Raw genomic sequence first — 12,193 nt, 5'->3', positions numbered from 1 at the left:
CTTGCCAACTAGGCCCTGTTATCAGTAATTCCTTGTGGTTTACCTATCATGGTCAAGGATGATCTCTTTCACAGGTTTTATTTTTCGTGGGTCCTTTGGTGACTGAAAAGTCATATTCTTGAGCCACAGGTCCTTTGCAGATATTGCAGGTGGTGTTGGAAGACCGGGTTGGGCTGCGATTGCTGCATGACCATTGTCTTTCCTTTTCTGGCTTTTTTTCTGTGACCAGGGCAAGGCTATTTTCCTCAAAAGTGGACGTTCCCTCTGACAAGTCTTCACCAGTTAACTCTATCCTGGGCTGCTGTCTCCCAGTGTCAATGCCCCATCTCTTGATGTTTATCTTGAGCGTGTCTTTAAAACATTTCTTTTGGCCTCCTCGTTTCCTTTCTCTTTTGGTGAGTTGGGCATACAGCAGTTGTTTTGGTAAGCGTACATCAGACATGCACTCACAGTGCCTATCAGCTGGATAATCAGGGCCTCAACACTGAAGATGTTGGCCTCTGTGAGGACACTGATGTTACTGCGATGATCCTTCCACTTTATGTTGAGGATCTTCCAAAGAAAGTGCTGGTGTTGGCATTCCAGGTTTTTCAGATGTTTTCTGTAGGTCACCCAAATCTCTCAGCTGTAGAGGAGAATTGAGATTACCACCGCTTTATAAACTAAAGGCTAGCATGTGTTCTGATGATGTGATTGTTGAACACCTGGTGAGACAGTCTGCCAAAGACAAGGTTGGCACAGCAAATTCTGTGCTGAATCTCGATGTCTGTCTGCCCTCTGTGAGAGATGGCTGCCAAGATAGGCAAAGTATTCTGCATTTTCCAGTTCTTCTTTGCTGATCTAGATTTTTGTTGCTGGGTCTGATTACTGGGGACTGTCCGGTGGAGAACTTTTGTTTTGCTGATACTGTATTAAGAGTTAGCCCTAGGCTTCTGTAAGCTTCAGAGAAGTAATTAAGAGCTTTTGAAGATCCTCCTTTGAATGTGCAACTACAGCACAATCATCTGTGTACTGGAGTTTCGTTATTGTTGCCGATATTACTTTAGTTCTGGCATGGAGACTAGAAAGGTTGAAGAGGTTGCTGTCAATCCGATATTGGATGCCAATGCCCTGTAGTAGAGTGTCTTGGGTTAGTGTTTTCATAGCTGCTAAGAAAATGGAGAAAAGGGAGGGTGCCAGTACACAACGGTGTTTTATGTCAGTTCGGATGACAAAGGGCTCAGAGGAGATCCACTGCACAGGATAGAGGCAGCCATCTGGTCATGGGGAGGAGTCTTATAATGGTGATAAATTTGCTTGGGCAGCTAAACTTTGACATGATTTTCGACAAAGCCTAACGGTTGACACAGTAGAAGGCTTTGATCAGATGGATAAAGGCCATATACAAATCCTGGTGGTGGTGGTGGTGACGTTTTTCCTGGATCTGCCTAGCTGCGAAAATCATGTTGATTGTGCCTTATACGTGTCTGAAGCCGTACTGGGACTCTGGAAGTATTTCCTCTGCAAGAGGAGCAGGCGACTGAGTAAGATTCTAGCAAGAATCTTCCCAGTGCTGGACAGGAGGGCAATGCGTTGGTAGTTGCCACAGTCATACCTGTCACCCTTTTTAAAAATGACGATAATGTTAGCATTATGTAAGTCGGCATGAATTTTTTCGGTGCACCACATTTTGAAGAGCAGCAAGTGAAGCTTGTTAGATGGTGTTTCTCCTCCTACTTCAGCTGGTATACTATCAGGACCTGGTGCTTTGGTCTTCATTTGTTTAATTGCTTTGCAGATCTCCTCAGGTGTTGGTGGGTTGGCGAGAGTTTCCCTGTTTGGATGCTGAGGATGGAGTTGATGGTGTCGTCAGTCACATTTGATTCTTGATTTAGAAGCTTTTGGTAGTGTTCCTTCCTGTGCTCTTTGATAGCTTTGTTATCCTTAAGAAGGGTACTATCATCTTCGGATCTCAGAGGTGTGAGTCCACATGAGTTTGGTCTATACAGGGTCTTTGTCTCTCAAAAAATAGTTCCGCATATCATGTCTGTCAGCGAATGTTTGGATTTCTTTTGCTTTGTCCTCCCACCATTTGTTTTTGATTTTTTGGATCCTCCTTTGAACTTCAGCTATGAGCTGATGGAAGGAACTCTGCTTCTGACTGGATAGTGTTTGGTTTTGCCAGTTGCAGAAAAGCTTTTCTCTTCTGAGAAAGGGCTGAAGTCTGTGGTTTTGTCGTCAAACCAGTCCTGATGGCAGCAGGTAGCAAGGTGAATGGATTCCTTGCAAACCTCATGGATGGTCTGTTTTAGGGCTTCCCAGTCATCTTCGACACTTATGTTGTCATTTCTGGGTGTGTATATGGACAGTTTTTCACTGAGGAGTGTTTGGAAGTTCTCTTGGTGCACTGAGGATTGAAGTGTTTGGATGCTGTATTGCTGCCTGTGTGATTTGGATTGCTTTCTATGTTTCAGTGCAATCTTGATGGACATGACTGACCTTACCAGGTGGTGGTCAGTCCAGCAATCATCGACTCCTCTCATGACACTGGTGATTTGGACATCTCTTAGATCCTATGTTCTTACAATGACATAGTCTAAGAGGTGCCACTGTTGTGAGCGGGGGTGTTGTCCAGTTGTTTTGTACTTGTTGCTTTGTCTGAAGATTGTGTTTGTGATCATATAGTTGTGCTCTGCACATTTGCTAAGTAGAAGGATGCCATTGGCATTGGTCTTGCCCACTCCTTCCTTCCCAGTGGTGCTACTCCATACATTTGAATCTCTACCAACTCTTGCATTAAAGTCCCCTAAGAGGATTATCTCACCTGTTTTTGGAATGGATGACAAAATTTTATCAAGGTCAGTGTAGACTGATTCCTTCTGTTCTTCAGTGTCAAGAGTTGGTGCAATATGCATTGATGATTGTGACAAATGACTTATTGACCAGTTGGATGCGGAGGGTCATAAGGCGCTTATTGATGCTGACAGGGAGCTCAGTCAGGTGGTTGACTAGAAGGTTTTTGATTGCAAAGCCACCACCATGTATTTGCCTGTCGCTTGCTGGTTTTCATTTCCAGAAGAAAGGGTAACCGCTTCCCTCTTCCCTCAAGCGGCCTTCATCTGTACATCATGTTTCGCTGAGAGCAGCGATGTCGATGTTGTACCCTGAGAATTCTTGGGCAGCAATTGCTGTTCTACGTTTGGGTCTTTCACTTTTTGATTAGTCTAGTCGGGTATGGACATTCCAAGTTACAAGAAACATTTTTGTTTTTCAACTGCAATGGGAGTGATCCCTCTGGGCATGGTTATCCAGTCAGGTATGATGGGATAGCCTATATTGGGGCACCTTTTCTAGCCCATTCCCCGTATGGGGTGAGCAGAGGGGTTCCTAAAAAGGCCTGCTCAGTCTTGAAAGCTGCTGCTGAAAATTCCCCCTTATCCCAGTCCAGGAGCACATGTCTGAGCTGCCACCTTGACATGATGGAGAAGCTTGCATAAGATCCTAAGAGCAATGCCATCTGGAGTCCTGTTCTCCTGGTAGGGTCACCCATGGTGGTAAGGTTGAAGGCGAGGTACTACACAAAATGCAGCACAACCCAGTATAAGACCTCAATGGTAGACCAGGCAGATGAAAGAGTATCACCTCTCAACAGCTGTGAAGGTGGATGAAGGCTGCAGTGGAGGAGAAACCCCCGGTGGTCTTGGACCTCCTTGCAACTGGACACATGTGCCTCTTCCTCTAAGATTTTTGTGAATGCTGGTGTGCATCAGCTCCCCCCACATTAAATTACTCACGCGCAGGCTTTTTTACAGGAAGAACTTTTTTCCCCACCCCTACCCATAAAAGTCCTGTGCCATTGGGCGAGTGGCAACGGGGATAGGTGAAGTGATCACCAGGAGTCCATAGACACAGACCCACACACAGGTGGTGACGGCAAGATGGTTTAGCTATGAAAATCATCACGATCGGTACAGAATCCTGACCTGTGCCCTATCATTGCATCCAGGTATTCATGATCTTGTTAGCCAGGCTGAGGAATCTGTAAACACCTATACATATTCCTGAGTGATATTGTTCTTAGAGTATCATCTTAGGATATCTTGTAGGAGGTGACCTAAACACCTTTTCTTTCTTCAGAAACATCAGTTGGGGTCACGTTTCTAGGTTCATTAGGGTAAGGAAAAATAACAAAATGAAATACAAACTTCACCAAATATTGTCTCTCCTAAAATATTTGACATGATTATTTCATACAAGGACCTTGGATATACTTGGAAAAATCAACCTACCTTTCCACACCACTAAAACTGATACCTTTTTATAGATATCAAAACACATCCAGGCTAGCATGTGCTAACAATAATAGGAAAGTAGTGTGTCACATCGATATGGCTCATAAGGATTCTGAAGTTATAACAGGACAAAACAGAATACAAGAAATACATGAGGCAGAACAGTGCTTAGATTAGACATCCTAAAACTGGTTGGAGGAGTGTTGTGCTCTCGACTGTAAATTAGTAGAAGCACATAGATACTCAGTCTTGAATTGAAATGGCCCAGCGCTGTACCTGAAAGCTGGGTGTCTGTCTGTCTGTTTGAACTACTACATACATATTGGGGTAATCCTGCATCAAATGCCCATGTGGATACCTTTGTGTAAAACTTTACACCAACTATATTTTCGGAAATATTGGTATTCACTAAGTATCTGTGTTCTTATTTTCCTGTGCATTTTAAATGTTTACCGAGTGCAGATTAAGGATAATTGGTCCCAGATCTACCAACATTTTACACCTTCTTTGCCAGTTTCTTAAACTTGAATACAGTTACTCCTTTCCTCATTGCCTCACCCACAGCTGTCAGTCTCATTTTCAGATCGCGTTCATCCAAGAGCCAGATAGGGTAATGCAGTTAAAGCAGTATTTTTTGTTCAGTCCATAATTCTATAATGACTCTCTTAAATTCACCAACACCGTATGTTTGCGCCAAAAAGGTTATAGATAAATGATTCTGATAAAAGTTGGTTTTATAGGGCCCCCCTAAAAAGATTTTATATACATATTGTGCAACTAACAATTATTTTAATTTCTATTTTATTAAAAATAAGTTTACAGTGCTTTCCTTCTCTTGCTTTTCTTATCTTCATTCCAGTTTTTTCTCTGGCATGTAATGTCTTTTCATTGTTAATACAATCTCTCCTCTCCCTCCACACACTTTTCGCTGTATTTTCATTTTTGCCCTTATTTTCCATATCCCTCGCTTAACCTCTGCGTCTCATCCTTGCCTCCCTCCCAGTTTCTTCCTCATCCCTTTCCCTCATTTGTTTCTTCATCGCTCCTTACTTTCCCCATGAATTGCCATTCCTCTTGGCCTCTAAATGCATTGCTCCCATTGATCTATCCAAGCTTCACTTCTCAAATGCTGCTGGAGATTCTTGGGACTAGATGTTTGTTTCCTGTGATGGCTCCAAATATAAGTTACAAGCCATATGTGTTTCTGGTGTCCTCAGATTGGACTGCATATTCATTTATATGCTTGTTTTCTTTGCAGTGAGACCAAATTTTGAGGAAGGTGGGACAACAACAACAGGGAGGAAACACGAGTTTATTCGCTCTGAGAGCGAGAACTGGCGCATCTTCAGGGAGGAGCAAAATGGGGAAGATGATGATGGAGGCTGGCGACTGGCTGGGTCACGGAGGGATTGTGAGAGGTGGCGTCCTCATAGTCCAGGTGAGAGGAGATCTGAGAAGGGAGTGGAGCAAAGTAGTTGAAGGAAAAGGGCAGTGAGTGAACAGGGACTGGAAGGCAAAAGGCTTATGGAAAAAGTAGGAAGAGAGGTTCATGCTATTTTGTTCACTAAACAAAATTTAAGTTTGTGCTATGAACTTCTAAACATACAGCCACATGATGACAAGCTCCAAAGTGTGTATTTAAAAAAAAATTACACACGCGTGCTTGTGTCCTCCAGCCACTGAGCTTCATTTAAGAAGGAAACCAGATTTATTCTTTGAGTATGTGTCATTGTGGATCCTACTGTAGGTCTATGTGCACCTCATACACGCGAGATCAGAATCTTTTGAATAGCATTGTCTGGGGTTGAGCATACAGCCTATGCCTCCTTTTGCTCCCATGTGAGGTCATAAAGGTTGGATCAGCCTTGACCCTGCCTGAGGCAACGAGATGGAACTGGGCATGTGTTAGACCTGCTAAGCTTCCTTGAGCTTCAAACTTAATTCCACATTAGTTGTGTTTTGTGATGATTCCTTCTTCACTTCCTTATTTTTCTATTGATTTTAATGTCCTAGGAAAATAAAGAGCAGGGTGGGGAGAAGGAAAAAGCGAGACTTTCTGTATATTCCACTGTACAGCAGAGCAAGGCGCTTTGCTACAACCACCGCAGCAGACTCCAAGCCTTCAGGATTTAAGCTCTCTCTAACCTGTGAGGGACTGATCCGTTCATTGACAGGCATAATCAATGCCTTTCCTGTTTGCGGGAAGAGTTGCATACATAAGTATGTGATGTGTAAATCATTCATGTTGAGGACTTATAAGTCAAGGGAAGTATGTCTCAAATGTCACTTGCTGGAGCAATCAATGTGTGTTACCTCGGATGCGAAGGAGACTTCCAACTCTAAGGTACGCAGGAGGGGTCATCCTCAGTGCCCATTGAAGCAGACGTTACACTCAAGGTAGGGAGAAGAATGTAGGAAAGAAAACCTCCTTATGACACCAGTCCCATCGATGCAACTGACTCCGGCAATAACTTGGCACCAAAGCTGATGCCAGCACCCGAATTTATGGGTAAAACTGAAAGAGAAAGTTAAGCTGAGACCAGACATGGCTTCAAAAATAGAGAGGCAAGAAGAAACACCACTTCTCTAAGGATAAGAACAAGTCCTTCACCAAAGAGCACTGCCGAAAGGACAGACATTGCCGACATCGGTGTTTGCAAAAGCATTGGCACTGACACAAGATTCAGAACCAAGATACCCCCACATGAAATCTGAGGGATCCCCTTCAGAGACAACATCAGCAAGAACATAGCACTGGGCACTGAAATCAGAGCGGAGACCTCATCCCTCAGTACTGCCATTTGAGGAATGCCGTTCCTTGTTAGCATCTCCAGTCTGTGCGTTTTCTCTGGCTTTGAACAGAGAGGCTTCCCTGCTACCATTCACAAGTTACTTCAGATCTGGCCCAGGAAAACCTCACCACAGGGCACTGACCTTACACAGGCATGAATGGCAACTGGTTAACCAGGACATGACCCATTCAGTATGCCACCGTACCATACTGGCCCTATTGCCAATAGACTTTTTTTTTGTCACTGCAGACAACCCAAAATGCCAGAACTTTTGCTTTGGGGAGGCCTGAATCCAGAATCACTACTCAATACCTTCCTTCTGCAGTAGAACAGGGGCTTGCTGTAGGCCTTCCCACTGATTCCCTTGATTCCCAGGGTGACTTCCAAAATCAAGAGACAAAGCCGCAGTCATTCTGGTGGTTCTGTACAAAGGCAGATCTGGCTCACAAAGCTACTGTAGTTGTTCATCCAGCTCCCAGGCCACAGAATCACAGCCATATACTCCATCGAGACCTGAAATCACTGCACCTGACTTTGTGGCTGTTCACTGTCTAAGTACCAAGGGCAGACTGCTCCCTGTAGTTTCAAAAAGTCCTATTTCAAAACAAGAAAACATCTATCAGAAGGACAAATTCTTTCAAGTCAAAAAGGTTCTTGATATGGGCAGTCCAAAATGGTCTATACCCAGCCCAGGCCTTTATACTTAAGATCATTGAGTACCTAACACATCTCAAGGAGGCAGGTCTCTCGCTCAGTTCTAACAAAGTCCACCTTGCAGCAATTTCAGCTTGTCACCTGCCTGTTAAGTCACATGGGGGGTCTTCTCTCACCTCCTTGTAGTGAAGTTGCTGAAAGAGCTACTTCATACATATCCAAAGAACCCACTCCTGTCTGGGACCTCAGTGTATTTTTGCTCCCTGCACGCACCACACTCTGCAAACAGTCTTCCTAGTGGCTATCAATTTGGTCAAAACAGTGAGTGAGCATCACATGCTCGTGGGTGACCCTCCCTGTACAACATTCCACAGGGACAAGGTAATGCTGAGACCTCCTCCGAGATATGTCCGTTAAGGAGTTCCAGAATTTCTCCTAAATCAATCCAACTTATGTATTGACTTCCCAAAACTATATTTGGCACTGGGAGAAAAATTACACATACTAGATGTATCCAGTTGTCAGCACTGGATCCCACAGCCCACCCTCCATCTCTCCTGTTGGGTGTCTTTAGCTACCATGGGCTTTCAACTGGGAGGATCGCAACTGCTTCGCCCTTTAATGCCCTCACACAAGAGCTTGAGGAGGCACATGAACTGTGTGACCCCAGTGTATGCTGCTATTTTTAAAAAAAATCCAGTCTTGTGCACATGAAACACACACGCACTCCAGTGGCATCCACATTGTTTACAACATCTCAAAAAATGACGGTTACTGTAGGGTAAGGAGCTATTCTTGCAATTACTACACACTCTTCTCTTCCCTCCATTACCTCTTCCCTTCAAACTATCTGTTTGTTTTTAGTAGTTAGTAATAAGCCTGAGGTTAGACTAACGTATTATCAGATGTTTTCTGTTATGTGGGTGGAGGAGAAAGTTTGTTTGTCATGGAGATTGATTCATCCTGTTCTTTCCTCAGACATACTGTTGCTTTGTTGCACAGTTCAGTTTTAATTACAACTGCTAAAACAGCACCTGAGGACAATCGGATGTGATATTAATCGGATATTACCCAGGATAGGCTTGCAATATAGGTGTACTTTAATCTCGTATCAATTGGTTACTCATATAAAGAAGAAGATACGGACCTTATGAAGTTAGAAGTTCAGAAGTTTGTGTATGTCAATTAGTTCCGTAGTACACAAACTCCATAGAAACCTTCTGGAAGTTCCCTGTCGTTCACTTACAAGAAATCTTATTGCCTGTTTGAACTTTGATCTGTATTGTAGATTGCTGGCCAAATAATTATAGGTTAATCTAGTTATAAATACTAGATAGGTATAAAATCTGTGATTCTTAGAATGCTTCATACTTTGAAAGATCCTCTAGCATTTGAGATGAAATTGCCAGACTCCTGACATAGAAGTGGATGAATTAACAGGTATACCACACTGACGTTTCAGCTCGGATGGCTATGGTTTTGTTTGAATTTTTCTCTTAATCAGTAGTAGGTCACAGGCCCCTGAAAACAGTTTTAATACCTTCCTGTTTTTGCACTGAGCAATCTGTTTAAATCAACAATAGTGTAACCTGGTTCCACTTGCCCATTTCAGAGTCTTTAGACATTACCAACCATATGTGCTACTAAAAATAATCAATGAAGCCCTTCCAACAACTTGCCTGCTTCCATTTATTTAGCTCAGCCTTTTCCTTTCAGAATGGTCTCTGCGTATACCCACATACTAGCATGTATGTACCTGACACCCTTTTATGGGTTTAGAAAAGTGTCAGGCCACACTGCACATGAATTTATGTATGGCTTGCTCTTGCACAGGATAAGCAGCCTGCAGCTGTCCCAATTTCTTTTTTTTCCTTTTGTTAATAAATAGTGGGTATTTAAAATCTAAATCATGTTTCCTAATCTTATGAGTTTATTTTTTGTACTATTTGAAATACTTTTTTATTGGTGGTTAACCCAGTGAGAGGCAGTTGCCTAAGGTCTGCTCAGCTTTTGAGACTTCAGGCAGGCATATTGGGATCAAGAAGACAGGCCAAAGTTACTGCTGTTAAAGCAGTCTTTTTATACCCACAGACTTATCTTTTAAGATCCTTGCTGGAATCTGCTTCATTGATTCTGAAGTTTTTAAGTCCCATGAATCCAGAATCATAGGACTGGAAGGGACCTCGAGAGGTCATCTAGTCCAGTCTCCTGCACTCATGGCAGGACTAAGTATTATCTAGGCTATCCCTGAAAGGTGTTTGTCTAACACGCTCTTAAAAATCTCCAGTGATGGAGATTGCATAACCTCCCGAGGCAATTTATTCCAGTGCTTAACCACCCTGACAGTTAGGAACTTTTTCCTGATGTCCAACCTAAACCTCCCTTGCTGCATTGTCCTATCCTCATTGTCCTATGCCCCTTGCTTCTTGCCCTATCCTCAGAGGTTAAGAACAACAGTTTTTCTTCCTCCTCCTTGTAACAACCTTTTATGTACTCAAAAACTGTTATCATGTGCCCTCTGTCTTCTCTTTTCCAGACTAAACAAACCCAATTTTTTCAATCTTCCCTCATAGGTCATGTTTTCTAGACCTTTAGTAATTCTTTTTGCTCTTCTCTGGACTTTCTCCAATTTGTCCACATCTTTCCTGAAATGTGGCGCCCAGAATATTTGAAATAAAGTTCTTTATCATCAAAGACTTTCATGTCACCCTTGCCACAATTGGATCAGTGCGCAGTTCTCTCTCCCTCTCCTGGAGATACTGAAGCTGGGACCATACTCTGTCTTGATAGTCAGCCTCTGTGTCTATCTCTAGATTTCCAGTCCCAGTCTCTAAGGACTCCTCCCAGTAATGCACTGCCATGGCTTTCCAACTATTCTTATTGTTGAACAGAATCCGAAGAGAGCTCTAAGTGTCATACTTCAGACAGTCATGGGCTTCCTCCAGATCCCATTCTTGCACTCTCAGACAGCTCTATGAGAAGAGTAGAGCCAGAGATTGGAAACCATGATGGAGAGACAGCTGGGTTCCAGCACCATATCCGTTTCCTCATTGTCCATATTTGATGCCTTGGGGGATGCCCCTGGCATCAAGTTGAACATCTCTGCTCCCTTATAGAAGCAGATCACGTAGAAGAGAGGCTTCTCTGTACAGTTGCAAGAGGTCTTTTGTTGATACTGATCAACCTGCTTACACGGATTAGCAGAACTAGCTCGATCAGCTTAAGAGCAATGAGCGACCTTGGCAGTGGAAGACCAACTTCAGAAGATTTCTTCCTTGTCTCCTTTGAATACATCATCCCTATCACCAGATGAGGTTTAGGTACTGGCGGTGTCTTCTTCTGTACTTGATGGCTTCAAAGTCTACAAAGAGCACCTCAGAAGAATAACGGCTTCTCTTGGTAGAATTCTCACAAGCTCATTGACATTCTGCACCCAGCTAAGGCAGGAAAGGTAGCTCCTTCTGTCAGTGAGGTCATTCTGTAGCCCATCAAGACCCTGGGCAAACCCTTTTATCAATTCCACCAATAGCTAAACTTACTGAATGCAAATATCAAGTTCTATCCCAAGGGTTTGAGCAGGTTGATTCATAACCTGTGGTAGGTTCACTAGTAGTAACAGCAGTAAAAAAGAGACTGTCAAGGCTGGGCCAAAGTTCTACCCCCAAAGAAGGGGGTGCCCAGAAACTAGACTTTGTTGGGGGAGAGATGTATTCAATGGTGAGATTACAGCTGGACATTGTCAATCACCAGGCTGTATTGGCACAGAATGACCATTCTAATGGGAAGGCAATGTCACTTTGCGAGTAAATTGCCAGAAACCTCTAGGGAACCAGTTCCAGTCTCTTGTCGCAGAAGGTCATCAGGCCTTTCAATCAGCTCTGCATGCTTCCTGCGGTGCAGTAGATTCAACAGCCAGAGCTACGGTCCTGGGGCTGGTTTTGTTCAATATCTTTATCAATGATCTGGATGATGGGATTAATTGCACCCTCAGCAAGTTCACAGATGACACTAAGATGGGGGGTGAGATAGATACGCTGGAGGGTAGGGATAGGGTCCAGAGTGACCTAGACATATTGGAGGAATGGGCCAAAAGAAATCTCATAAGGTTCCAACAAGGACAAGTGCAGAGTCCTGCACTTAGGAAGGAAGAATCCCATGCACCGCTACAGGCTGGGGACCGACTGGCTGAGCAGCAGTTGTGCAGAAAAGGACCTGAGGATTACAGTGGACGAGAAGCTGGATATGAGTCAGCAGTGTGCCCTCGTTGCCAAGACAACCAACGGCATATTGGGTTATATTAGTAGGAGCATTGCCAGCAGATCAAGGGAAGTGATCATTCCCCTCTATTAGGCACTGGTGAGGCCACACCGGGAGTATTGTGTCCAGTTTTGGTCCCCTCTGTACAGAAGGGATGTGGACAAATTGGAAAGAGTCCAGCGGAGGGCAACGAAAATGATTGGGGGCTGGGGCACATGA

At 43.7% G+C, this 12,193-nt stretch overlaps 1 protein-coding gene across 4 annotated transcripts in view; it reads left to right on the top strand.

Moving 5' to 3' along the window:
• GIGYF2 (GRB10 interacting GYF protein 2) overlaps window positions 1-12,193 on the top strand; it is a 148,926-nt gene that overhangs the window by 80,932 nt on the left and 55,801 nt on the right. For all 4 annotated transcript variants that reach the window (XR_013347177.1, XM_077827171.1, XM_077827170.1 and 1 more), the window contains one exon: window positions 5,530-5,709. Coding sequence is in view for 2 of the 4 variants with exons in the window: in XM_077827171.1 (XP_077683297.1) it covers window positions 5,530-5,709 (180 nt within the window). In the remaining 2 variants the exon portion in view is untranslated. The remainder of the gene's footprint in view (window positions 1-5,529; window positions 5,710-12,193) is intronic.

Source organism: Eretmochelys imbricata, chromosome 9, assembly GCF_965152235.1.
Source record: "Eretmochelys imbricata isolate rEreImb1 chromosome 9, rEreImb1.hap1, whole genome shotgun sequence".
In the NCBI taxonomy this organism is placed as follows: Eukaryota; Metazoa; Chordata; order Testudines; family Cheloniidae; genus Eretmochelys; species Eretmochelys imbricata.
The sequence above is the reverse complement of the archived record's forward strand: the minus strand, read 5'-3'. Positions and strand labels throughout refer to the sequence as shown.